General features: G+C 46.0%; 2 protein-coding genes across 2 annotated transcripts in view; one reads left to right on the top strand and one right to left on the bottom strand.

Moving 5' to 3' along the window:
• The window catches only part of LOC122374836, a 97591-nt gene that overhangs the window by 28267 nt on the left and 41758 nt on the right, over positions 1-27566 (bottom strand). The window contains exon 3 of the mRNA XM_043353843.1: positions 20089-20266. Within this exon, the coding sequence (XP_043209778.1) occupies positions 20089-20266 (178 nt within the window). The remainder of the gene's footprint in view (positions 1-20088; positions 20267-27566) is intronic.
• Positions 10207-19059, top strand: LOC122374837 (vegetative cell wall protein gp1-like). Its single transcript, XM_043353844.1, has 2 exons — positions 10207-10415; positions 18081-19059. The coding sequence occupies exons 1-2, from the start codon at positions 10375-10377 to the stop codon at positions 18583-18585; spliced, it is 546 nt and encodes a 181-aa protein (XP_043209779.1). The 5' UTR covers positions 10207-10374; the 3' UTR covers positions 18586-19059.

The raw sequence follows: 27566 nt of genomic DNA, 5'->3' as shown, positions 1-27566 counted from the left end.
CGCGAAAAAACACAAGGTGGAGGGGTTCAAACACCCCCCCCCCCCCAGCAGGGCGCGGGTTAAAGAGGGAACATGAATTAACCCGCGAGTTGCTGGGGGGGGGGGGGGGCGTTAAACGCCCCCACTTTTTTCGCCGGGCCATAGCATATAAACGGCGCGCCGCAGGCGCGCCAAATTTTGGGTACCTGTAGGGAATTGATTAAAGTTTATTGTGACAAAGTTTAAAAAAAAATCGGTCGGAAAATTTTTGAGATATCGAGGTTTTAGTGACGTCATGATTTCTGAGTTTTTGACCAAAAACGGCATATGTTCAAAAAATCATATAAAATCACAGAATAGACATACAGACATGCCGTAAACACCATTAGACTGCCAATACCATGAACAATCAAATGGCTATCTTCGATTATTGATTATCGTTCCGCATTTTCCAAAATCTTGAACTGAATCTTGGCAATTTCTCGTGACTTCTTCACGACCATGATACATGTATTTCTTAGATTGAACTTTTTTAGCCAAACACGTACACATATGATAAAATGAATGCCACCATCGTGTTCTACGCCCCAAATTACCCATAAAACATGTGTCACAGGCTGCGAATATCAGTTTTGATTTTCGGGGATATGTGCCTGCCCGGTTGACCTGACCTTGACCCTGACCTATGCTTGACTGACCCCTACATGGAGCTGACACTCTTGTAGGCCTTATATGATGGATTTTACACCGTTTTGACAGAGTTTATGACGAGAGGCGCCCATTGCGAAGTCCTGAAGTCCATGCTACTGAAAGCCCGATTTCAGGTGTTTGACCTGACCTTGACCCGACCTGTGACCTCAAAATTCAACTTTAAAGTACTCATCTGAAGCGTCTCGTCGCGTTCTTTCGTTTGCCGCCTCGTGCGTTTCGCTGCGCCTATTGGTTCTCGAGTTATCGGCTGGGGGCGTTTAAAAGAGTGATGTGAAGGCAGGGATCGAACTCAATATCTCTTTAGGGGTGCCTGGACACCCGAATGTTCTCCAGGACACCCCCAACTAGGACCTGAGCCCCCAAGTATGAAGGGCGACCCTCCGGAAACCAGAATATTCCGAACCCCCAGGGTGGATGGCGCCCCTGAAGAGCCGCTGGCACCCAGCTGAACGGAACAGTCGCCCCTTTAAAGGTTGATGGCGCCCCTCTAGAGCACCCGGCGCCCCTCTGAAGTTCACAGCTGCCCCAATCGGCCCCATTCAAGATCGATCGCGCCTTTTGAAACCACTGGCGCCCCTCTAAAGCACCCGCATTCTTCTCAAGATCACAGTCGCCCTATCCGAGATCAATAGCGCCCTCAAGAGCCACTAGCGCCCCCCCCCCTTGAGGCTGAAGTTGTTCCGATTGAGACTAAAGTCGCCATTCAAGCCCAACGACACCCCTCCAGAGCGTCCGGCGCGCTTCTGAAGATCACAGTCGTCCTCATCCGAGGTCGCTGGCGCCCCTCGAAAGTCACTGGCGCCCATCTAAACGGAGATTACAGCTGCCTCATCTTAACCCGCGCCCCAGTGGCGGTCTCAGCCAACTTCGCCCTAGTGGGGGGGGGCATATGTTACTACCCCCTCTAACTAAAAAAAACTAAGAGGGCTAGAAAGACGCGGTAAAAAGCAGTCAATAGCTCTCAATGCATACGTTTGAAAGTATTTCGGTCATTTTTCATCTTAGAGCAATATTGGGATGACTGGAGGTCATCAAAGGTCAACATTTGCCAAATGTCATTATATTTTTAAGCAAACATGCATTTATCTCAGGAACTATGATAGCTAGAAACACGCACTGAAAAGCAATCGATAGCTTTGCAACTCTTCTTTTGATTAGGTAATCATCAAAATTGACCTCAGGTCAACGGTTTAGCCTCCAGAGGGCAAAAACTCCAAAAAAGTTATTTTTATTAAGTGTTTTTCGACAGTAACTTTTGACTAAAAAAAAAAACAAGACATTTCTATTGCCAGAATCCTGTTCCTCTCGCCGAGACGCGTCGAATGAACTATAATTTGACCTTGAATGTACAACCTCAAAATCTGACCTCAGGTCAAGGTCATGACCTGACCGGAAAAAGTCATGTTGCATATCAGTCGATGCGTCTCGGCAAGTCAAACACAATTAGGCCAACCCCAGCGTTCTATCTCTTTCCAATCGAGAGTTATTGTCAAAAAGCTGTTTGTAGCCTAAAATGACCTCGGATGACCTTTCTAGAGGCTATCAGCAAAAAGGACACCTTGGTCGTCACGGGTGGTCCAAATCATTGTGATTCTGAGAGTTCCTATGCGTACACACGGATCTAGAGGCATTTTCATTTTTCTCCATTGACGTAACCCGCGCCCTGCTGGGGGGGGGGGGTGTTTGAACACCCCCCCTTTGTGGTTTTTCGCGAATATCTCAAAAACGGCGGCGCTTATCATACATCAATTCTACACATGTTGTGAAAATTTCAGACCAAGGTCATTCAAGGTCAGGTCACCAGGTCACTCGAAGTGACCTCACCTCACAAAAAGTTTCAATGTCTGTCATAGCTACACCGAGTGACCGATCGCTTTGAAACTTTCAGCGATTGCTAAGAGCAACAGCATTTACAAAATGTATCTCTCAGAATTTTGAAATCTATGACCTAAGGTCAGGTCAATTTTGCGACTTCCCCATTATAAGTCAATGGGAGAAAATTGAAATGCGCCTCTTTTGGACGAAAGACATTATAAACACTCCCAAACACTGAATTAAAAGTGGTTTAGACACACTGAACATGAAAATGGTGTCCGTGACCCCTGTTTATGCCCTGAGGTCATCTTAGGTCACGAATGATATCTAACAGTTTTTCGCAAATAACTTTTGATAGAGGCATGCTAGAGCGATGAAAACGCCTTAGCTCGAAAACGCCTTAGAAAACGTTCAGCTCGACGATACGGATCGACTGATATGCAATGACCCTTCCCGGTCAGGTAATGACCTTGACCTGAGGTCAAATTTTTAAGTTGACCTTTCAAGGTCAAGTTATAGTTCATTCGATGCGTCTTGACGAGAGGAATACGATGCCGGTAAAAGTAAGCTCGTACAAGGCTTGGGTCAAAAGTTATTGCCGAAAAACTGTTTCCGAAAAAATCGGCTATTTTTGCAGTTTTTGCCCCCTGCAGGCAAAACCGTTGACGTTAGGTCAAATCTGAGAGAATTACTCAGAAAGGGCGTTAATAGGGCTATCGAACGCGCTTTTCCGCGGCGCTGTAGCCCTTTTGGTTCCCGAGCTATGCGTTGGCTTCTTGGAAATTTTCTATATTCGACCTGGAAATCGGTGAAATTCTGCCTTCAATGACCTCTGGTGACCTGACCTTTGACCTGACCAAAAAATTGACCGAAGTGATTTCCTCATTATTTTTGACACTCTTTCGAACGCCGTCTTCCGCGTATCGCTACGTGGCCCAGGAGCCGAGGTACAGGGGGGGGGGGTGTTCAAACACCCCCCCCCCCCAGCAGGGCGTGGAAATCCAGGACCCCCAGCCGGGCGCGGGTTAAAATGGTAAGGTCACGCCACTGGCCTGACCTAAGGTCACGGATATAAAAAATCCGAGATATGCAAATTATAGGCGCCCATATCATCATGAAATCCCCCAAGTTTAAAACCTTTCTGACACTGCAGGCTGGACATGATTGCAAACTTTTTAGTCATGGTCAGTTAACTTGACCTAGTGCCCTGACATGACATGACCTGGGGTCGAAAATTTCACACATTGTCTAAAATTGATGTACAAAAAGCTACCCCAAGCGGCGCGGCGCTACGCGCCGCGGTTTTTTATTCTCACGCAAAAAACGCGACAGGGTGGTAATATATGCCCCCCCCCCCCACTGGGGCGAAGGTTAAGATCGATCGCAACCCTCTGAAACCAATGGCACCCTTCTTAGAGTACCCGGCGCCCCTCTGAAAATTACATTCGCCCCATCCGAGACAACGCCCCTTGAAACTACAGTCGCCCCACCCAAGCTCAAAGCGCCCCTCCAGAGCGTGCGGCGCCCTGCTGAAGGCAATAGTGGCCCCATCCATGCCCAATGGTGCATTCAACACAGTCTAAAGATCACAGTCGCCCCATCAATCAGAGATCGCTGGCGCCCCTCAAGAGCCACTGGCGCCCACCTGAATCGGGACTTCAGTCGGCCAATCCTAGATCAATGGCGACCCTATGAAACCACTGGCGCCCCTCTGAAGATCCCAGTCGGACCATCCGAGATCAATGGCGCCCCGCCCCATTCAAGATCGATAGCGCCCCCCCCCCTCTCCTGAAACCACTGACGCTAGGTAATTATTTGAAAATGGGGCTTTCTCATCGACACCAAGGGCCTTTTTCAAGATGCAGCAGCCAGGCGGCGTCGAGCTGGGCTAGGATGTGCCAAGCGTTTCTTATAAGGCAGCCTCGTTAGCGCCACCCCTCGTTGCGATACCGCCCTTCAATTTGCGACGCCGCCCCTTCACCGTACAATGCCACTCCTCAATGCAAGTGGTATCCCTCACTCCTTAGGCGCAGTGCCGCCCATTATTGCGATGCCGCCCCCGCCTAACAGTGCGGTACCGCCCCCAGCGTATACGTTTTTTAATTGAACCTGCTGGGGGTGTTTGAACACCACTTTTAACTCAGCTTGTGGGCCACGTCGAGACACGCAGTAGGCGGCGTTCAAAAGAGCGTCAAAAACTATTATAAAGCTACTTAGGTCATTGTTAAGGTTAGGTCGAACTGGTCGAAGGTCAGGTCACCAGAGACAACAAAAAATCAAATTTCGCCGATTTTGGCATTTTACGACAAAGCGGCGCATAAGTCAGGATTCAGAAAAAGACTGAGCTACAGCGCCGCAGCAAAGCCCAATCGATAGAGTAAGGGCGGGTAAGAGTACGCGGGCGATAAGAGTACGCATCAGCTGTTGCATGCTTAGCAACGCGGGTTTGTCGAGTTCATGAAGTGGCATGAAGCCGCCAGTGCGCGCTTGTCACCAACGGAACGTGGGCGTTGCTTGGCGACGCTGTTGAGTTTAAGGCGATGAATATTATTTTCGAGCGTTAAGATATTATTATGGTATGGTACATTAATTTTGATACTTGGCAGCTGAGATAAGGTACATTTCCGTGATTGTTGTGGGAAACTTGTGAGGTTATCTGGGGAAATACTGTGCAGTGCAATATTCTGTTTGCGAAGTTTTGCACAACGTTTCGGGGTTGTTTTGTACGCGAATTGCATGTACGGTAAGAGGACGCACTGTTCAGGAGGGTAAGAGTACGCAGAATTATACATTAAATCGAATATACAGAAATATAGAATTATTTATCAATCGCTCAATGACGTTTGTTTCGTAGGTATATCATCAATGGAGTACTGTGATGTAGATGCGTACCCGAAATTCTTCCAAATATGAGTTATTCTCCCTTTTGATTGTGCATTTTTGTAAAGAAACACACGACATGATTATTTCCTGATTTATAGACTTGAAAGATTTATTTTATGTTTTTTCTTTTTGGATACTAGAATTAACTTAAATGCCTTCTGAGTTTGAAGTTAAGCATTTGGACAGTACAAGCTGCATATGTGTGTGTTTATATGCTTGCGTACTCCACCCGCCTGGCGTGCGTACTCTTGCACACCCCATATGGTAAGAGTACGCAACTGCAGCGGTTCAGAAAATGTCAGTTTTAGACCACTTCCATTTACGCTGAAGGATCGTTGCCCCATGGGTTGATGGCTAATTCAATGAACTTAAATATTCCCTTTTTGCGATTTCTTTCTTTCAAATATTAAACAAATGAGAGCAAGAAATCCACTAAGTGCGTACTCTTATACGACTTCACCCTACCTCTTTTTATGCTCTTTCTTATTAATTATCTCAGATTTGACCTAAGGTAGGTAAACGTTTTAGCCGTAAAATATACGTATTCGCGGTGGACGTTTATGTACCTGTAATACCTTTTGGTTCAGACCTGCACGAGATTAGTTTAACCGGCATCGTGTTCCATTTTTCGAGACTAGTCAAATGAAGTAGAATTTGACATTAAAGGGCATTTTGAGAATTTGACCTAAGGTGAAGGTCACCTAGCCGGGAAAGGTCATATTACATATTAGTCAGTTTACACACATGTTACATGTTAGTCAGTTTACACATTAGACAGTTTGGCCTTGGAAGCCCTCCCGACCGGGAGTTTGGCCTTGGAAGCCCTCCCGACCGGACGTGTCCAGCGTGCTCCCCGGACCCAGGACCTAAATAGCCGAAAGTAACCTTTGCTATCCGTTACTGATCCAACAATATTGGTTGCCACCTCTTGTGATTAGTTTGGTAGAAGATATATAACATTGATATCCATTTGGTAAAAATACTGGACGGCTGGCGACGTGTTGAAAATGGCGGGAAGGAAGAAGAACAACAAAGAGGCGAATGATGCGCAGGGTTCGTCTTCAAAGGCTAAGAAAGCAAAACAGAAACAAGCTAAGGTAGTAAAAGAGGCTGAAATTGAGGAAAGCAGTGGAAGTGAGAGTGAGGATATCACAGATTCTGACGTAAGTAGTGATGGGGAAGAGATTATTGGACCTGTTGGACTCTGGAGATATGCTACTAAAAAGGGCAAGAAGGGAGATAAGGTAGTGTATGTATGTACGGGAGGCAAAAAGCCATGTGGTAAGGTCATTGAAGGGAAGGACAAATGCATCATGTGCGAATGTTGTGCTGGGTGGTTCCACACAGACTGTGAGGATCTCAGTGCCAGTGCAGTATACGCACTGGAGACGTATGAACTGCCATGGATTTGCATATCCTGTAGAGCAGAGTTGAAGCAGAAACGCAGGCTGGTTAGGAGGATTGACAGGCAAGTTGAATTTCGGATGAAGGGGATGGAGAAGGAGATCACAAGTCAGATAAACGAGACAGAGCAACGGCTAACAAGAAAACTCTCGGAACTAGGGCTACAGTCTACGAAGGAGCTCGACCAAAAACTTGAAGTGGGACTGAAAAATGTGGAGTCAAATGTCACAAAAGAAATCGGCAAGAGCTCCGATGAAGTGAAGAAAGCTGTAGTAGAACATGAGAGGAGAGTAGACCGTTCCCATAATGTGATAATGCACAACATACCAGAGTGTGAAGGAGGCACAGTGGCAGAGAAGATGGAGCATGACCAGGAGCAAGTCAAGAAAATCATCAATTCTATATGTGAAAATGACAGGGAGATCAAGGTTGAAAGGGTCTTCCGACTGCAGAGGAGGGATGCTAATCCCAACCCTGAACCCCGACCCAGACTGCTGCTCGTCCGCTTTGAGAAAAAAAGAAGATGCAGATCTGGTCATGAAGAACAGGTTTGGACTGCGTCATGCAGGATATCCAAACACATACATCAACAGAGAACTCTCCAAAGAAGAACGGGAGAAGGAGTGGATACTGAGGCAGGAACTCAAGAAGAAAGGAAGAGAAACTCATATGATTTTTCGAGGCAGGGTCGTTCCCAGGAACGAACAGTAAAGCGCAACCAGTATCCAATAATAGGAGTGAAATGCAATGCAAGTTAAGCTGTCTGTATACAAATATTGATGGATTAAGCAAGACAAAGGGAGATGAACTTAATATTGCAATCAACCATTTCAAGCCACATATTGTGTTTATAACTGAAACAAAAATGGACGAAACCCAAGTTGTCTCTCATTTCATTGAATGTTCTGGCTATACTGTTTTTAGAAGGGACAGGGGATATGGTAGAGGAGGTGGTGTTTTAATATTGGTCAAAGATTATATCACTGCCCGAGACTCTACCGATCAGTACAATGTTGAGTGTGTATCTTGCCAGCTGACATTTGGACAACATACTGTGAATCTTGCGTGCATGTATCGACCCCCAAATGCAGATGCTAACTACAATGAAGCTACTAGAGAAGCATTGAAAAACTCAGTAACAAGCATGGCCAAGTAGTCATCTGTGGTGACTTTAATTTTCCCCAGATTAATTGGATGCATAATACTGTACAGGGTGGCATGCTAACAGAGCAGAGCCAGTTCTATGAAGCTACCCAAGATGCCTTTCTACAGCAGCATGTCAATTTATGCACTCGAGTCCGAGGAAGTAATGAGCCCTCACTCTTGGACCTCATACTTACTCGGAACTCACTGGAAGTTGACAATTTAAAGTATAAATCACCCATAGGGGCCAGTGACCACTGTCTGTTGGTCATCGACCTGCTTATAGAAGGCAATGAACCACAGTTGCAAGCTGATACTAGAAAGAATTTCTTTAAGGGCAATTATGAAGAAGCAAACAACATGTTTGCTGATATTAACTGGATACAGGAACTTGGAGGGAAAGATGTGCAAGCTGCATGGGACATATTTATGATGCACTATAACGCTGTTGTTGATCACTGTGTTCCAACCTACACGAATAGCCCAAACAGAAAGCACAGGAAGAAGAAATGGACGACTCGGAAGGTAATGGAGGACATACAGAGGAAGGAGCATGCTTGGGACAGATACAGAAAATCAAAAAGCAAGACCCACCTGAACCAGTACAAGAAGATAAGGAACAAGGCAACAAAGAGTGTGAGGGAGGCAAAGTACCTGTTTGAAACCAAGCTTGCCAAGGAAGCCAAGACGAACCCCAAGGCATTTTATGCTTATGCTAGAAGTAAAACCTCAATTAAAGAACAAGTTTTGTCTGTTAAAAACAAGAATGGGGCCGACACAAAGACGTTAGAAGAGGCATGTGAAGTGATAAATGAAGAGTTTGAGAAGGTATTTACAAGAACCGCTGTCTCTCCCCCCTGGTCAGTTCTAACAGGTTTCCAGGGTGAAAAACTGACACAGGTGGAAATAACCAGGGATGAAGTGGAGAAGACACTGCGTAGTCTGAAGCCGTCAGCTCCAGGTCCTGACGGAGTGCACCCGGTTGTGCTAATGCACTGTGCGACCAGTCTGAGTACACCTTTGACAACTGTTTTTCAAACATCACTGCAACAAGGACGCGTACCGAGGGACTGGACAAGGGCAAACGTGACACCAATTTATAAGAAGGGCAGTCGGAGCGACCCACTCAATTACAGACCTATAAGCCTGACATCTGTTGCTTGTAAAACACTAGAACGACTAATCAGGACCCGCCTAATCAGCCATCTTGAAGAGTCTGGTCTCCTCAGCATCCATCAGCATGGCTTCCGATCTGGGATGTCGTGTTTAACACAGCTCTTGGAGTATCTGTGTGAGCTAGAGAATGCGATGGATGATGGAGACAGCGTTGACTCCGTGTACTTAGACTGTGCCAAAGCATTTGACTCAGTGCCGCACGACCATCTTCTTGCGAAGCTCTGGGCAGCTGGCATTGAGGGCCCACTAGCACACTGGATCCGATCTTTTCTAACAAACCGTGAGCAACGGGTATGCATTAAAGGAACACGATCTAGCTGGAGGAAGGTCAGGAGTGGCGTGCCCCAAGGCAGTGTTTTGGGACCGACTTTGTTCCTCATCTATATAAATGATCTGCTGGATGGACTCCAGTCAGGAGGGAAGCTCTTTGCAGACGATGCAAAGATCTTTCGACGCATCAAGTGTCCAGAAGACAGGCAGCGACTGCAAGCAGATCTCGACAAGCTACAGGAGTGGAGCAACAGGTGGCTTCTTAAATTTAATGAGAAGAAATGTACTGTACTGAACATAGGCAAAAGGAATCCCAAATACTCATACAGAATGGGAGGAGCCCAACTGGCACACTCGGAGCAAGAAAAAGACCTTGGGGTACTAATAACCACTGACCTGAAACCTGCCATGCAAGTCGCCAGAGCAGCAGCAGCAGCAAACTCTATGCTAGGCCGTATCAAGAACACCCTAACATGTCTCAGTGAAGAAACCCTCCTGCCGCTATACAAGGCACTTGTAAGACCACGGATGGAATTTGCAATTCAAGCATGGTCCCCCTACCTCAAGAAAGATATCATGAAGCTGGAGAAGGTGCAAAGGAGGGCCACAAAACTTGTCTCATCACTGTCTCATCTGCCATACGAAGAGCGGCTCCAAAGACTTGGCTTAACCACACTGGAAAAAAGAAGAACTTTCTTTTCTTTGTAGAGGCGACATGATTCAAACATTCAAAATACTCAAAGGCTTTGACCGAATCAAAACAGACTGTGCATTTCTGGTCCTGGATCATGGACAACAAGGAACAAGGGGACACAGTATGAAGCTAATTAAGCCAAGACACAGAACACAAAAACGTAACGAGTTCTTCACATCTAGAGTTGTCGACAAGTGGAACTGCCTGCCTGAAACCGTCATACAAAGTGAGAATGTCAATCAATTCAAGAGAAGATTCGACAAGTACATGCTAACTAACAATGAGAGGAGGCAACCCTCATGAGCCATCCGCTCCCATGCCTCCTACTCCTATCTCTTCGGTAAGCATCTCTTCGGTAAGTCGATCCGTATTGTCGAGAAGGAAAATAATCATATAAGGCGTTTCATTGCTCTACCATATCTCTATCAAAAGTTATTGTCCAAAACCTACTGGAGACCTTTCATGACCTGAGATGACCTCAGGGGCATTCCACGTCAAATCGAACAAAAATCGGCTGTTTTGCACCTTACCATCAGCGATTTCATTATAAATTTGTGAGCGAGTTCCTGTGTGGCTCCGGACATTACATTGATGTTTTTTGCACATTCTGACCACAGGTCTTCTAAATATAGGGCATCAAATTTTTACAAAATGTTGCATCTTTATATTTTTGAACGACCATAACTTTGGTTGTACTTGTTTGATTTGAATGAAATAAACCTTACTGTTTAGGTAATTTCTTAAGCATTTGTTTAGAACTGCACTAATTTAAATATATGACCTTGAAATTTGCTTAACTCTGTTCTTAAGCACAAATATTGAAATAGCAAAAAAACACGTCACCTTCGATTTGGCTCATTTTCATATATTTTATTGCCTACTATATTCTTAACAACCTGTGAAAAAATTAGAGTGGGCCATTCATAAGTTTTGAAGAAAATTGCACATATGCAAACGTATGTTAGCACGCGCAGTGGAGGGGGAAGAACAAATTTCGCCCACCCCTCCTGTTTTTCGCCAATATCTCATAAGATTAATGCGAAATTAATTATGGCTACCTGTCAAGAATTGAATTGGGCATCTCATCGTGCAAGCAATAAGAAAATCGGTTCACAACTGTTCTAGTAATAGCGGTGTAAAGTGAACATCCTGTCGCCGCAGCAACGCGGCGGCTCGGCAGCCGGCGCCGACCGCTACGCGCCGCCTGAATTGTAGACTGTGCCGGGACGGAACGGAACGGTTCCGTCTTTACATCGCGCTCCCTACCGCTGATTACCTTCGATTCGCGTCAAATTTTGTGAGAAGACTAAGAAATGTACAGGCAATCTTATGGTGAAAGAATTTTGAAAATCGGTTGGTAAACAATTGAAATATGAACGTGTAAACACAAAATTGTGATTGCTGCGTTTCCCGCATCGGCCGAGCCCGCCTCAGCCGGCGACAAGGTTACTCTTAGCAGGCCTCTAACTGCCATATTTATTATTGGATTAACTAGAAATTCCCCATACATACTAAAAAATGTATGTTCTTTCGTATAGTGGAGATCAAAAGACGTGAAAATATCGTAGCGTGATAATGTTTTCGTTGAATTTACTTCATGATGCATTTCCACACGGCTCAAAATTCACCGCAAAATACCGTTTGCCTGAGACACTTTTACTATGGAACGTGAATGCTTGACTACGATGACTATGCATTTCCATTCTCGCAGAGTTTGGGATATCACTAATCAGCAATCATTCATTTCAGAAAGTGTACACAAGCAAGCATGTCTTGACTCTGTCTTTCAAGGTCACGCGCGGTTGCGTGATGTTGATGCATGAAAACGGCGTTTGCCGCGAAAGTTATGAATGGCCCACTCCAATTTTTTCACAGATGGTTAGGAACATTGTGACGGACATAATATGTAAAAATTACCCAAATCGAAGGTGACGTGTTTTTTGCTATTTAAATTTTTCTGTTTTAATTCAAGGTCAAATGCATTTCAAGGTCACTTCAATTTAATTTTATAATTAAAAATCAAAGCCTTATCAATTGCCTATAAGACCCTGTTAACATCATTTTGATACCAGAAAAGGAACCAGAGTTATAGCCATTTAAAAAATTGATGTGTGGCATTTTTCGCTATATTCGATGACCTATATCTCAGCGATACGTTATCAAATTTTGAAAATATTATACGTAACTCAGTTTTGAACCATGCCCAGTCTGCCTACAAATTTTCAGAAAAATCGAAGGGGATGACGGATTTCGGTGTTTGATTTGACGTGGAATGCCCCCTCAGTAACACAAAAGTGGTCACATCACGAGTGAAATTTTCCGATGAAATGTGTCATATATACCTGTATCCCGATGTCTGAGGGTGTTTTCGTTCAGAAGGAGAGCATTTAAATTTTCTCCCATCAAACTGCGCCGTGCTGGGGGGGGGGGGGGATTGCGTTTTTACGCCCTTCCCCTTAGGTTTTTCGCGACTATGTCAAAAACGGCGTCGCCAAGCGCCATCATTTTTGGTACACATGTTTATACATCTTTTCCACACAATTTGGAAAATTTCAGACCCGGGTCGTTCAAGGTCAGGTCACCAGGTCAAGTCAAGTGACCTTACCTCAGAAAAAGTTAAAAGACTCGCGATAGCTACACCGACTGAACGATTACTTTTGAAACTTTCAGAGATTGATGAGACTAAAAATATGTATAACATGTTTATCTCGGCCTTTTGATATCTGTGACCTAAGGTCAGGTCAATTTTGCGACCTCTCCATTACAAGTCAATGGGAGAAACTATGAAATGCGCCTCTTTTGGACGAATGTTGTTCAATGCCCTCTCAAACATCGGTTCATAGGTAAACAAAACACACTGAATAGGAAAAATGCACATGTGAATTGCGACTTCTGTATGCTCCTGAGGTCATTTCAGGCCATGATCGGTCACCAACAGTTTTTTGGCTATAACTTTTGATAAAAATATGCTAGAGCGGTGAAACTACGTCAGATGTGTTCAGCTCCACGATATGGATCGACTGATATGTAGCATGACCCTTTCCGGTCAGGTCATGACCTTGACCTGAGGTCAAATTTTTTAAAATGACATTTCAATGTCAACGTGTAGTTCTTCGACGCGTCTCGACGGGAGGAACAGGATGCTGGCAAAATAAATCTCGTCACTGTTTGCAGAAACGTTTTTCTTAAAAACAGATATTTTTGGAGTTTTGCCATCTGGAGGCTAAACCGTGGACCCGAGGTCAATTCTGAGGGCAATAATCAGAAAGGTCTGTAAAATGGCTATCGAATGTGCTTTTCTGCAGCGCTGTAGCGCTATTGGTTCCCGATTTATCCGTTGGCAGTTTCCAAAATTGTTTAAATGGACTAAATTTGACCTTTGATGATCTCTGGCGACCTGACCTTTGACCTGACCTGAAAACTAAACAAAGTGTTTCCGCCATTATTTTGATGCTCTTTCGATTGTCGCTTACCGCGTGTCGCTACGTGGCCCAGGAGCCAAATGAGAGTGGGTCGCGTGAAAACGCCCCCCCCCCCCCAGCATGACACGGAAAACACAGGCCACCAGTACGGCGCGGTTTAACCCGCGCCCGGCTGGGGATCCTGGATTTCCACGCCCTGCTGGGGGGGGGGTGTTTGAACACCCCCCCTTCTAACTAGGCTCCTGGGCCACGTAGCGATACGCGGAAGGCGGCGTTCGAAAGAGCGTCAAAAATAATGAGGAAATCACTTGGTCAATTTTTTGGTCAGGTCAAAGGTCAGGTCACCAGAGGTCATTGAAGGCAAAATTTCGCCGATTTCCAGGTCGAATGTCGACAATTTCCAAGAAGCCAACGCATAACTCGGGAACCAAAAGGGCTACAGCGCCGCGGAAAAGCGCATTCGATAGCCCTATTAACGCCCTTTCTGAGTAATTTTCTCAGATTTGACCTAACGTCAACGGTTTTGCCTGCAGGGGGCGAAAACGGCAAAAATAGCCGATTTTTTCGGGAACAGTTTTTCTGCAATAACTTTTGACCCAAGCCTTGTACGAGCTTACTTTTACCGGCATCGTGTTCCTCTCGTCAAGACGCATCGAATGAACTATAACTTGACCTTGAAAGTTCAACTTGAAAATTTGACCTCAGGTCAAGGTCATGACCTGACCGAAAGGGTCATGTTGCATATCAGTCGATCCGTATCGTCGAGCTGAACACATCTAAGGCGTTTTCATCGCTCTGGCATGCCTCTATCAAAAGTTATTTGCGAAAAACTGTTAGATATCATTCGTGACCTAAGATGACCTCAGGGCATAAACAGGGGTCACGGACACCATTTTCATGTTCAGTGTGTCTAAACCACTTGTAATTCAGTGTTTGGGAGTGTTTATAATGTCTTTCGTCCAAAAGAGGCGCATTTCAATTTTCTCCCATTGACTTATAATGGGGAGGTCGCAAAATTGACCTGACCTTAGGTCATCGATATCAAAATTCTGAGACAGACATTTTGTACATGCTATTGCTCTTAGCAATCGCTGAAAGTTTCAAAACGATCGGTCACTCGGTGTAGCTATGACAGACATTGAAACTTTTTATGAGGTGAGGTCACTTCAAGTGACCTGGTGACCTGACCTTGAATGACCTTGGTCTGAAATTTTCACAGCATGTGTAGAATTGATGTATGATAAGGTGTACCAAAAACGGCGGCGGGAGCGCCGCCGTTTTTGAGATATTCGCGAAAAACCACAAGGGGGGTGTTCAAACACCCCCCCCCCCCAGCAGGGCGCGGGTTAAACAGTTGCCGACCGGATGACACCCATTGTTTGGTCACCCACGCCATAGTATGCATCATGGGTGCGCCGAAATGACCAAAAGTCCAAATTTCCGGTGTGCAGGGTCATTTTCAACGGCACGTGGCACGTGATTCTGGACTTTTCCGGCTATTTTGCGACATACCCATGGGTAGTGCACCGAATGGTGGTTGATCCGCATGGAAGAAAATGAGGGGTCGTTCGGATCGTTTTCGAGCAATCTGCCGTGGAACGCATTTTTTTCATTTTGCCCATTGGCTTAACACGGGAATTTTCAAAGTCACGTGGCACGTGCAACAGATTGTCCGCGGAGGGGAGACCCATACCAGAACGTAGATCACCTGGCCCACTAGAAATCCTGAAAAAATCAGAATTTTTGGAACAGCCATTTTCTAGAGCATCAAATTGTACTGATCTCAGGCAGCTTTTGCCAAATTGTCAGGGAACTCAGATTTGTTTTTCAATAGAAAAACACAATTCTAAAGAATAGTGTTTTAACTATTGACAACAAACCTTCGGTTATACCTGATTATTATGTTCGATCATCTGAAGATGTAACCAGATGCCCATATACTTTCATACGTTGCCTTTCTTAACCCGCGCCCTGCTGGGGGGGGGGGTGTTTGAACACCCCCCTTGTGGTTTTTCGCGAATGTCTCAAAAACGGCGGCGCAGAGCGCCGCCGTTTTTGGTACACCTTATCATACATCAATTCTACACATGTTGTGAAAATTTCAGACAAAGGTCATTCAAGGACAGGTCGCAAGGTCACTTGAAGTGACCTCACCTCATAAAAAGTTTCAATGTCTGTCATAGCTACACCGAGTGACCGATCGCTTTGAAACTTTCAGCGATTGCTAAGAGCAATAGCATGTACAAAACATATATCTCAGAATTTTGATATCGATGACCTAAGGTCAGGTCAATTTTGCGACCTCCCCATTATAAGTCAATGGGAGAAAATTGAAATGCACCTCTTTTGGACGAAGGACATCATAAACACTCCCAAACACCGAATTACAAGTGGTTTAGACACACTGAACATGAAAATGGTGTCCGTGACCCTTGTTTGTGCCCTGAGGTCATCTTAAGTCACGAATGGTATCTAACAGTTTTTCGCAAATAACTTTTGATAGAGGCATGCTAGAGCGATGAAAACGCCTTAGATGTGTTCAGCTCGACGAGACGGATCGACTGATATGCAACATGACCCTTTCCGGTCAGGTCATGACCTTGACCTGAGGTCAAATTTTCAAGTTGACCTTTCAAGGTCAAGTTATAGTTCATTCGATGCGTCTTGACGAGAGAAACACGATGCCGGTGAAAGTAAGCTCTTACAAGGCCTGGGTCAAAGGTTTTTGCAGAAAAACTGTTTCCGAAAAAATGGGCTATTTTTGCAGTTTTTGCCCCCTGCAGGCAAAACCGTTGACGTTAGGTCAAATCTGAGAGAAATACTCAGAAAGGGCGTTAATAGGGCTATCGAATGCACTTTTCCGCGGCGCTGTAGCTCTATTGGTTCCCGAGTTATGCGTTGGCTTCTTGGAAATTTTCGACATTCGACCTGGAAATCGGCGAAATTTTGCCTTCAATGACCTCTAGTGACCTGACCTTTGACCTGACCCAAAAATTGACCGAAATGATTTCGTCATTATTTTTTACGCTCTTTCGAACGCCGCCTTCCGCGTATCGCTAGGTGGCCCAGGAGCCGAGTTACAAGGGGGGGGGTGTTCAAACACCCCCCCCCCCCATCAGGGCGTGGAAATCCAGGACCCCCAGCCGGGCGCGGGTTAAATGGCAAGCGTTTGCGCTCAATTGAAGTTTTCCTCTCTTCAACCTAGTTTTGGAGGCATTATAAGCGTCAACGTGACGCAGCGGCAGCCCAGGCCTTCAGTGACCGCTTGGCGCTTACAGGGGCGACAGATACGGAGTGGCAGAGGAGGCACCGTCCCCTAAGAAACTTTTGGAGGAGGGACAAACGTATATTCTTGCCCCTCTATAATTTGTGCCCTAAACATTAGGCAAATTTCCATAACCTGATATTGCAGCTATCCGCTCCATACAGTTTGTTCAACGGTGCCTTTTGAATATGTGTAAATGCTAACCATTTCCGCTTTATATCATTTTTTTTTTGTCTTTTTAGATTCGATTTAGAGATATTTTAAGTGTGCAAGAGACGCAACTCATACCTTCAGTGGTCGTTTGCCGCTATTTTGTACCTACATAAATGCCAAATCGCAAGCGAGCGGAGACGGAAGGGCTAGCCATTCGCTTGCGGGTAGTTAGGACTGATGAGCGCTCATAATAAGCCACTCCCCTGATTTTTTTTTCAAGCGCAACAGTTTCCAGCGTATAAAATGGTAAACGCCGAGGTCGTACACATCGACCACATTGACCAATGCACGGTATGGTATGACACCCAAAGGCCAGTCATCAGAGATCTGCTTTGGGCATTCGGAGGCTTGTGTGGGGCCAGTGTTAAAACTGGATGTTCACAGTTCAGTATCCGCTTTATTTCAGTTTTCACTATAAAAAGTAAACATTAATGATGGAAACTTTTGAGGGTTAGGGCACTGATCATTAGTGCCCCCCCCCCCCTCTGTCTAAGGGCTGGCTATAGAATAAAGAGCATCAAACACGAACAGTAGCGGTGGAACACCTTCAATTAGGGGGGGGGGGGGCACTGCCGACTTTTGGTCCCATCCTTTCCATGCAACGCCCATAGGGATAACGTTAAAATGCCAAAATCAAAGGGGGGCACGGTGCCCAGGTGCCCTCCCCGTTCCACCGCCTATGAACACGAAAGCAAAATCTAAGGCATTTTGGAAAAATGAGCATGCCCCCGTCAAGGAGGTAAAGTTGGCCTTACAAAGGGAGTCTGATAGCGGCGGACCGTGGGACCTGAGACTCACCAGATGGCTGATGAGACAGCGCACAACACCTCATTCAACAACCATGGTGACACCCGCTGAACTAATGATGGGTCGCAGGCTTCGCACACGGCTAGATCTGTTGTTTCCAGATATAGGCAAGACAGTCCTACAGCAGCAAAACAGGCAGAGGACGTACGTACTTTGACCGAACGTCTCAGTGTCGGCAAATGCTGGTTGGCGATGCGGTGTTCGCGAGAAATAACGCTGTTGGGTTGCAGTGGCTGCCTGGGGTTATCGTCGGCACCGATGGCCCGGTGTCTTACGTGGCCCGTTTGTTTGATGGCAGGATTTGGAGACGGCATGGTGACCAGCTGAGGAGGCGGCAGTCAGCTGAGCCGATCGGTCCGCCGGAGGCGGCGTCACGGGAGGTCCGGCGGCCGTCGTCCGATGCTGCTGTCCAGCCCGGGCGACCAGGTGGAGCGTCTCAGGGGGCTACGCCGCCGGCACCGCTGTCGTCCGCCGTGCGGCCGTCGCAGTCGCGGCCGGGGGCGCTCACTCAGCAGCCGCCTCAGCCCAATGTTCGGTCGTCGCCGACGCAGCCGGGGGTACCGGCTCAATCGTCACATCGGCCGTCGCCCGTCTCCGCCCCGTCGTCACTCGAGCCGGGTGGGCCGCCGCGGCCGTCGGCGGACGTTTGGCCGTCGTCCGCTCCGGGAACGTGTCCGGCGCCGAGCTCACCGGATGGGACTGGGCCTCATCCAGAGGTGGCGACATCTGTGGAGCGGACATTGCGGCGCTCGACTCGAACGCGGAGAGCGCCTGAGCTATATCAGGCAGGGAGTGGGATGTGATGGCCTGTTACCTGTACTAGTGCTACGAGGAAGTGCTTAGTTAAGGAAGGGGAGTGTAGTGTATTGCTCTGCCTTGCTGAGGTCACGGATCGGTGAGGTCACGGCTGGTCCGTGACGTCAGCGCGTATGTGAACGTACTGCCGCCGCGTCTGCCCTGGGGCGCTGTGGGGTCGGCCGCGGGCCGGTTTGGGCCGCGGGCCGGTTTGGGCCGCGGGCCGGCAGTGTGCTTGGAGAGCCTGAGACCAGTTCGTTACAATTATACTATGAGATACTGGTAGTATTGGTACAGCGGACAGTCAGTCATTTGCTGGATTTAGCGTGACTGCTTCTCTCTTTTGCATGCTAGACAGTGATTTTCCCTTTTGTTTATTTCACCTTCCTAGCAGGGAGTGCCGCGACTATTACATACTCTTATGTATGTCTTGTCTGGTGTTAGGTCAGGTTCTGTGCGTCGCTGGGACTGCGGTGGGGACACTCCTGGTCATCTGTTCATGGGTGACGGACTTTTGAGAGAGAGAGAGAGAGAGAGAGAGAGAGAGAGAGAGAGAGAGAGAGAGAGAGAGAGAGAGAGAGAGAGAGGGAGGGAGAGAGAGGGAGAGAAAGAGAGGGAGGGAGAGAGAGGGAGAGAGAGGGAGGGAGGGAGAGAGAAGGAGAGAGAGAGAGAGAGAGAGAGAGAGAGAGAGAGAGAGAGAGAGAGAGAGAGAGAGAGAGAGAGAGAGAGATAGAGATAGAGATAGAGAGAGAGAGAGAGAGAGAGAGAGAGAGAGAGAGAGAGAGAGAGATAGAGATAGAGAGAGAGAGAGAGAGAGAGAGAGAGAGAGAGAGAGAGAGAGAGAGAGAGAGAGAGAGAGAGAGAGAGAGAGAGAGAGAGAGAGAGAGAGAGAGAGAGAGAGAGAGAGAGAGAGAGAGAGAGAGAGAGAGAGAGAGAGAGAGAGAGAGAGATTATTGTTAGCGCAGCAAACGAATTCGACCTGAACTAGTCTGGCAAAAAAAAAAAAAAAAACATTTAAAAGAACATTCGGTCAAGAAAAGAATAACCACTAGGTTTTGTCATGTGATTCAAATCCTCAAAATGATATTTCTGTCTCGCCTATCTTGTGTTAAGTGATAGGCAATTGATCTTAATTTCATCGAGGAAAAATGGCAGCATAATTGTGCCCTTAGATCCATTTTGAGTTCGTTGATGGCTATTTTGTTTACATTGCGAACATTTCTCCAGGATTTGCTGGCGCTTCCGAGGGAGGATTTCCTGGCGTCCAGAGCAGCGCCCCTGTGGCAGTCGCTCAGCTCAGCGTCTGAGCTCAGTAGCGGCGCGGCAGCCGGCGCTGGCAGCCGTCACTCACTCCACCCCTGTGGCAGTCGCTCAGCTCAGCGTCTGAGCTCAGTAGCGGCGCGGCAGCCGGCGCTGGCAGCCGTCACTCACTCCGCCCCTGTGGCAGTCGCTCAGCTCAGCGTCTGAGCTCAGTAGCGGCGCGGCAGCCGGCGCTGGCAGCCGTCACTCACCCGTCAATGAGCGGCACCTGGCTCAGGATCTGCTTGGCCGTGTGCAGTCGCTGCTGCAGACCGGCAGACGGCTCGAGTCGCAGCACCAGCGGTACACTGACACCGACGCCGGCGGCCAGCGCCACCACCAGCAGCGCGCAGCACAGCCAGCACACGTACCCGCAGGCCAGCCGCCGCCCTGGAGCGCACAGGAACACGGTCACAGCACAGCCAGCACACGTACCCGCAGGCAGCCGCCGCCCTGGAGCTAGTGGCGTAGCCACCTGTTTAACTCACCTGTTTGGGGTTCCCTTGGTCTGAGAGTAGCCAAATGGATAGAGGAACAGAGAGTAGCGGGAAGGAACCCGCATAGAAAGAGCTCGCCCGGTGGATGAGAGAACACATCCCATCGGGAAAGTGAGCCCATTGCTTAACCCTCGCCGGCCGAGGGGGGGGGGGGGCGGGTGCCGCCCCCCCCCATAGGGTTTTTTTCGCGATAGCTCCGAACACGCTGACGATAGAGAGCTGAAACTTGGCATACCTGACCTTTGATCCAAGCCGGATCTTTTGACGCCAACCGCATTTTTGGGTCAGGTCAGGTCACTGACCTATGACGTCATAAGTGAACCTCTGCACGGTCTTCAGATGTCGCAACTTCGCAACGCCCTCACTGCCAGAGGAGATGTCACAGGGAAATGAAACTTGTAGGATCTAGTATCCATTATGAGTCCCACAACTTGTATATCTCGGATTTTTCCTAAAGGTCATATGAGGTCAGGTCATTTTCGTGACCTCACCATTATAAGTCAATGGGGAAAAATGAAAACTGCTATTCTGGCGCCGGGAACGATCTCCAACTATCTCAAGCACACAGAATCGTGATTTGATGCACTCCTTGCAAGGTTAGATGCGTCACTTTTGCAATGTTGACCTTGCGTGACGTCATTTATGACGTCATCAAGGTCATATTCGTTTTTCGTCAATAACTCTTGATCAAATTGAGCTAGCGAGTCGGGAAAGCCACCAATGGACTCAGGAAGACCTGCCGAATCGAATGATATGCGACATGACCTCTTTCGACCAACTTCGTGACCTGGGGGTGCTGACCTGACCTTGACCTGAGGTCAACACCCCAAGTTGACCTGACCCGGACAAAAAGTATATCATTCGACGCGCCTGAGCGAGACGAACACGATGCTGCCAAAATCGGCGCTCTGCGGCCGTTTTTTGCGAAGTTATTCACCAAAAACTGAACCGTACCTTGGGGCACTTGACCTGACCTCAGAGGTCACCGGTTGACCTAGGACTTTAAAATCGGGTACCAATCTCTGCGTCTCGTAACGGCGCACACGCTCGTTTTTTCCGCGACGCGCTAGCTCGACCAGGGGCGAAACGGCGAGGGGGGGTCGTACCCGCCCCCCCCCCTCGGCCGGCGCGTATGTAGAAAACCAATAGGTCCGGCGAGGGTTAATGCTTATGTTATTTATGAATTTCATGTTGTTCTAGTGTGAATACATGCTCTCTCTCTTTCTCTCTTTCTCTCTCTCTCTCTCTCTCTCTCTCTCTCTCTCTCTCTCTCTCTCTCTCTCTCTCTCTCTCTCTCTCTCTCTCTCTCTCTCTCTCCCACAAGTGCCAAATGGATAAGTCACAAAGAGTGTAGTGATACTAACAGCAACATTGTCGAATCAGTACACAGTATCCAGTCATGGAACACGGCTTCGTTAAGATATCCACTCAAAACTAGAATGAAAACAGAGCATCGCCCAGTGTTGTAGACGACAATGATTTAAAGAGAGATAATGAGCTTTCTTTTTTCTTAAATAAAAATTACTCGACATCTATACTACTTCTACTGTAGTTTCTATAAAATATGAAAAATTTCCTAGCACATTTTCGTATGTGAAAAAGGTTTTTATTTTTGCAAAAAAAGAAGCAGTACTTGCAGTACTTATAACACCCACCGAAATGCGTTGTCCTTCTCTATAAAAAAGTCGCAGTATATGGCGCTTTTGTTTCAAACAGCGACGCTTGGGTTTTTGTTTATGTTATCGCCTTGTCGTTGCTTGGTTGTAAGGATTCTAATTTGAATTAGAGTTAATTCGGTTTAGAATTAATTATATTCTAATTCGGGGGTACATAGTGCCTACTCTTCTTTGTTTCCAAGTATTATTTTGCGCCACAAATGAACGGCATGCGCCAGAAACGCAGCCAAATCTTGCGATTGCGACTACGAAATTCATTATTTTGGCGTCAGAGCCTGAAGCGAAAAATACAAGCATATTTATTTCAAAAAGACTTCAGGTTTGTCGAACGGTGTTATGAGAATTTTGATAACAGTACTGCATAAGTTTTTCAGTGATGCCGCAAAAGTGTTGTATCTATCTTTATAGCTTAGTACACGAGCGTTTCTAAATTTTCATTTTGTGACCGAGACGTAGTCGAGGTCACAAAATGAAAATTTAGAAACGCGAGTGTACTAAGCGATTTAGTATATGACTGCGCCACGCGAATTCAAAATTAAAGCGAAAAATCAAGTCTGAGGCCTGTTTCACTAACAAATAAAGTGTGTAATTACAAAGAAAAAACTTGAGTTTAAAAGAAATATTTACCAACATTTGAAATTTGGATTTCACGAAACCTCCGAGCATGAATTTTGAGTTTAAAATTTACCAACTTTTTTACAAGAAAAAAGTTTGTAAGAAACATCGAAATCGCAAACTTTCTGTTTCACGAAGACCAAAAACTTGAAAGAAAACGTTGTACTTACAAACTCGAAATTCCAGTGGCTCTTACGTTCGGAATTTTATTACTTTTTGTGCAATGATGCAAAGCAATCAATTATTTAAAACAAATATGATATGCTGAGTCATTATATGCTCTTTTTTACTTAGCACAATCCCTACGAACCAGCTACGAGCAATAAATAAATATCGTCATGTTTTGTCATTCGCGCGCCATAATTGCATTCAACAGTCTTCTGCTGTCAAATGTTTTGCGTGCTATTTTCTTTCAATAATAAAATATTGTGAACTATCATTTATACCATTTAGAAACAGCATCATTATTTATAATTTTTTCATGCATTTTTTGACATGAATACTAGACATAATTTGATAAAAAGAAGCAATATCTGTAACATGTTGTAGTTCTTGATTAAAAACATTTTTACTGTTTACAAGTTTTTTTGCAAACTCTTTTTATCGGAGGTGCCGCTGGTGATGAAGTTTAGTGAAATCCGATTTTACATAGTTTGCAAAAATACTTATGAATTGTAAAGTTCAAACACTTGTAATCGCAAGTTTATAGTGAAACAGGCCTCTGGAAACAATTTCGGTTTGCATTGTCAGCAAATTTAGGCCTTGGCAGTTACACGTTATTCGAATTAACAGTAATGAGTGATAGACCGTGTTTTGATTTAATTGGCAATTTACTTGATGATGATGAAGATAAAAATGAAACTACGATAGAAACAGCGAGAGAGGAAGCCATTAAGTTCATTGCTAGCACCAAGTCATCCAGGACAAAGGAAATCACTGAACAAGACGTACGTAAATTTAAACACTTTCTTCTGCATGAAGGACAGAGCAAGGATCCACATGAGCTGGATGCGCCGTTGTTAAGTGCCTACCTATGTAGGTATACCTATCCAACAACTGAAGAGAAGCGATGGCGAGGAATATGAACCACAGACTCTGAAGGGGATCATATACTCAATCGAAAGGCACCTAAAAGAGCAGAGCTACCCTGACTTTAAGATATCGACATCGTCATTTTCTCTTGCCCAAGATGTCCTCAAAGCAAAGATGGCGGTGTCAAAGTCGTCCGGCAAGGGCAACGGGCCAAATAGAGCCATGCCAGTATCCGAAGAAGACGAGAGGAAATTCTGGGAGTCAAAGGCCTTCGGCTTTCACCATCCTATGGCGCTCCTTAGTCCTTTTTTGGTATTTCACGATGCTGTTTGGACTACGAGGGCGCAACGAGCACCACCAGATGTTATGGGGAGATGTCGATCTGAAATGCGGAGCTGATGGTGAGTACCTCGAGTACTCGGAGAGACTTACAAAGACTCGCCGCGGATGCGACTCTGGCAGGGCTTTCAAGCCGAAAATTTTCTCGCTGGAGGATAAAACGAAATGTCCAGTGGAAGCATTCAAGTTGTATTCGTCGAAAAGACCAGCAAGCTCCGATTCGTGCTCAAAATTCTACCTGGCAGTGAACTACACATTTGAAAAGACTGGCAACTGGTTCAAAAACGCTCCGCTTGGAGCCAACTCTCTTGGGGGCTTACTCAGCTCTGCAGCAAAAATAGCTGAGATAACAGACAAAAAAATCGTAAACCACAGCGCCTGGAAGACTGCGATCAAACGGCTCCTTGATGGTGGGTGTCCTGAAAGCTATGTGACTCAGCTCACAGGGCATAAGTCAGTAAACAGTCTCACTAGCTACTCTGAGGCATGCGACACCGTCCAACGGAAGATGGCAAGGACCGTAACTGAAAATGCAGACTTCTCCAACTTGATAAGCATCGTCAAGATCACAAAGCCAGTGTAGCCGGGTCAGCAGCGACGTACAGAGCGGTGCGTCATTCACGGTCACAAGCACGGCGGATCTCGCGAGCATCAGTCGTGGTGCTGTGGTCGGCATGCAGAGTTCCACAGCTGTACATTCAACATACACTTCAACATGACGAGCAAGGAGAGCGTATGAGCTACCCTGGAGGGCATGCACACGTCATTGTGATGGACGCACGGCAGACAATACTGCCGAATATGTAATATGTACATGTATTGATGACTGTTTTGTCATTTTGTGTCATTGCTAAGTCTGCAATACATGTTGATTGTTCACTGCTGGTATTTAATTGGGTGGCTCTGAAACTGATATTGATTTTGTCCGAACACCAGAGATAGAGAGAAAAACACATTTGAATATACATACATAAATAAACAAGCCATAGAATAGGCAAGAATAGCCAATAGACAATAAAATAGATGAAAAATGAAATTGCACGGCGTTGACTGTAGGTCATAGGACATTGACCTGTCTGTTTTGGATGGGTCATTGACCCGTTCACTAACAGTTTTGTTAGTGCACTCCGTGCACTAACAAAACTGTTAGAAACGCTTTCATCCTCAACACGTGCTCCAATGGAAAAACGATCTTCAGTCATATACTAACTTTTATTGTGCAGTCGGCGGGACCGATTCAAAATTGAGTCGTTGCTACTAAAATAGCAGCATATGGCGTCAGATGATGAACAGGAAAAATAGTTGCGTAAATTTAGACATAAACCACCCCCAAATCATGAATATCTTTTGAAGGCACTATAGACGACCATTAACTAACTAGATGTGATGAAGATCAAATGTAAGGAATACGCTCATTTTACAAAATTACATGCAAGTACCAAAAAGTGATGTAAGTACTTATTCAACGGTCATTTTCAGCGCTCCCCGCTAACGTGACTTCAAGTTGAGATATTTGCGGCAAGGTACCGAATTGAGCAAAATGGTTTTAATTTACATTATAACTTGTTGTGTTTTGTCAGAAAATGGTCCTAACTCAGATTTTGTGGAAAAAGGTCATTATCTCCCTTTAAACCTGGATAGATCTGTTTCAGCCGCTACTTGGTCCGGTAGAGAATTCCATGGGGAGATGCAGCGGACATCATCATCATCATTTATTTCGTATGACCTCCGCATGTCCACGGCTTTTCGGGTCAAGTGTCAAGTTACAGTAAGAACATAAAAACACACAGCAGTTACACTTAAAAGATCTGTAGAGATATGATAAAGTGAATAAAATTGAAGTTGTACGACATTGTCCTGACGCGAAAACGCCATTAGCGCCTACCGATAAAATTATGTCCTGGCCTCCCTGTCCACAGCATGCACCTTGTTCCATGTTGAAACAGCTCTATATGGGAAAGACCGCCTAGCAAGCTCCGTATGTACACGAGGCAGCTGAAGAGCGCCAGCTAGCGACGCGCGAGTTTCTCTTTCGGAGATCACTGCTCTGTATGCGATCTGATCGCGGAGTGAGTCGGGTGCATGGGAGCTGGACAGAGTACGGTACAACATGGCGACGTCTCTCTCCGTGATGAGCTGCTCTACACACACATAAATATTGAGCGGAAAAACGGTGTAATTGAAAGTACCAAAAGGAACATTTTTTGCTGTAAAATTACTCTGTTTTCTGGGTAAAAGAACACTTATATGTGTGTTTTGCTAGCTTCGGAGTGCTTCACTATTGTGTAGGAGAACCGCTTTCAGTGTAACTTTACCGCGGATCTCGCGTTACATTTACGCACAAATATGTGTTTTTGGTAAAAAGTACCAAAAGGAACACTCGCGTGGTAATCGTACACAAAGTCATGACGGTAAATTTACACAAATATGACGGTTATTATAACGATTTTTTTCTGGTAAAGCTTATGTTGGGCCCGCAAAATTTGTAACGCAAGCAACACGCGGCGGGACGTTGTCGCCAGCCGCGAGCCTAGCTAAATGCAACGAAACATTGTGATGCTCAATGCCTACCCCATGCTGCAAACACGTTTGTTTGTTTGTCGTTTATTGTTAAGAATGGACATCACATCTGACGGAAATAAAAGTTAGATTAGCGTATATACCTTATCATGTATATAAGCTGATATTTCACAACGCATGGGCGCCGCTACAGGTCGCAGCCACCGCCCGTCTCCCGTCAACTGCCCGTAATAAATAAAAAATATATCATCTGTACGCACTACTTCACTGTGCCAAAATTATCGTTCATTTAATTAGCCATCGGCTCTCTGTTGCCTATCTGGCAAAATATTAGCATACCTATACCTAATTAACCCTAGAAAAGCATGAAAGTGCATCCATTATTTTCATAACACGACAGCAGCTCAGTTGAAAAATTACAAGCCCACCTTAGCACTCCGACAAAGCTGGATAATTTCCAGCAGCTCCTCCAATGTCGCTCCGCTTCAGATTTCAGACTCGGTCTTGATTGCAGTTATCGGACGATGACCACAATGCAGTATTTCACTTATTATTCACTTAGTCACTCATTACTCAGCTTATTATCGAACTAGATAAACACCACAGCACTGTTTTATCTCACTGATCGCACAAGAATGGGCAAACCCACTCTGCGCACTGCAGCCACAACACTCCCCCGCCGGCCCCCGCGGTCCCCGGCGCACAACTGACAGATTGCGAAAATGGCGCCGCCGCCGTCAGCATATAGCTCAAAATTTCGCTAAATTTACACTGGTTGACGTAAACGAACGGTGCTCTGGATGTGTACCGCAATTACCAGTGCGACACAACACTCATTCGCGTATGGATACACAGACACTTGCTTTGCATGGAAACATATCAGTTAGGTATTTGAACATCTGTTATGCTGTTACATTATCCTGTTTTGCGTAAAGATGCTTGTGTGGTGTAATAAAACTGCCGATGTTTGTTAGTTAACCAATAAACTTCGTATAAAAACAAACTTATTCT

This window comes from Amphibalanus amphitrite, unplaced genomic scaffold (genome assembly GCF_019059575.1).
Source record: "Amphibalanus amphitrite isolate SeventyFive unplaced genomic scaffold, NRLGWU_Aamphi_draft 001723F_arrow, whole genome shotgun sequence".
NCBI lineage: Eukaryota > Metazoa > Arthropoda > Thecostraca > Balanomorpha > Balanidae > Amphibalanus > Amphibalanus amphitrite.
Note: the sequence above shows the minus strand (reverse complement) of the source record. Positions and strands in the feature narration are given on the sequence as shown.

Excerpts from the sequence above, each read along its gene's own strand:
- LOC122374837 (XM_043353844.1), top strand. The coding sequence starts at position 10,375 with ATGAGCCATCCGCTCCCATGCCTCCTACTCCTATCTCTTCG. Across the intron at positions 10,416-18,080 it reads CTCCTACTCCTATCTCTTCG|GATTTGGAGACGGCATGGTG; the intron begins GTAAGCATCTCT and ends GTTTGATGGCAG.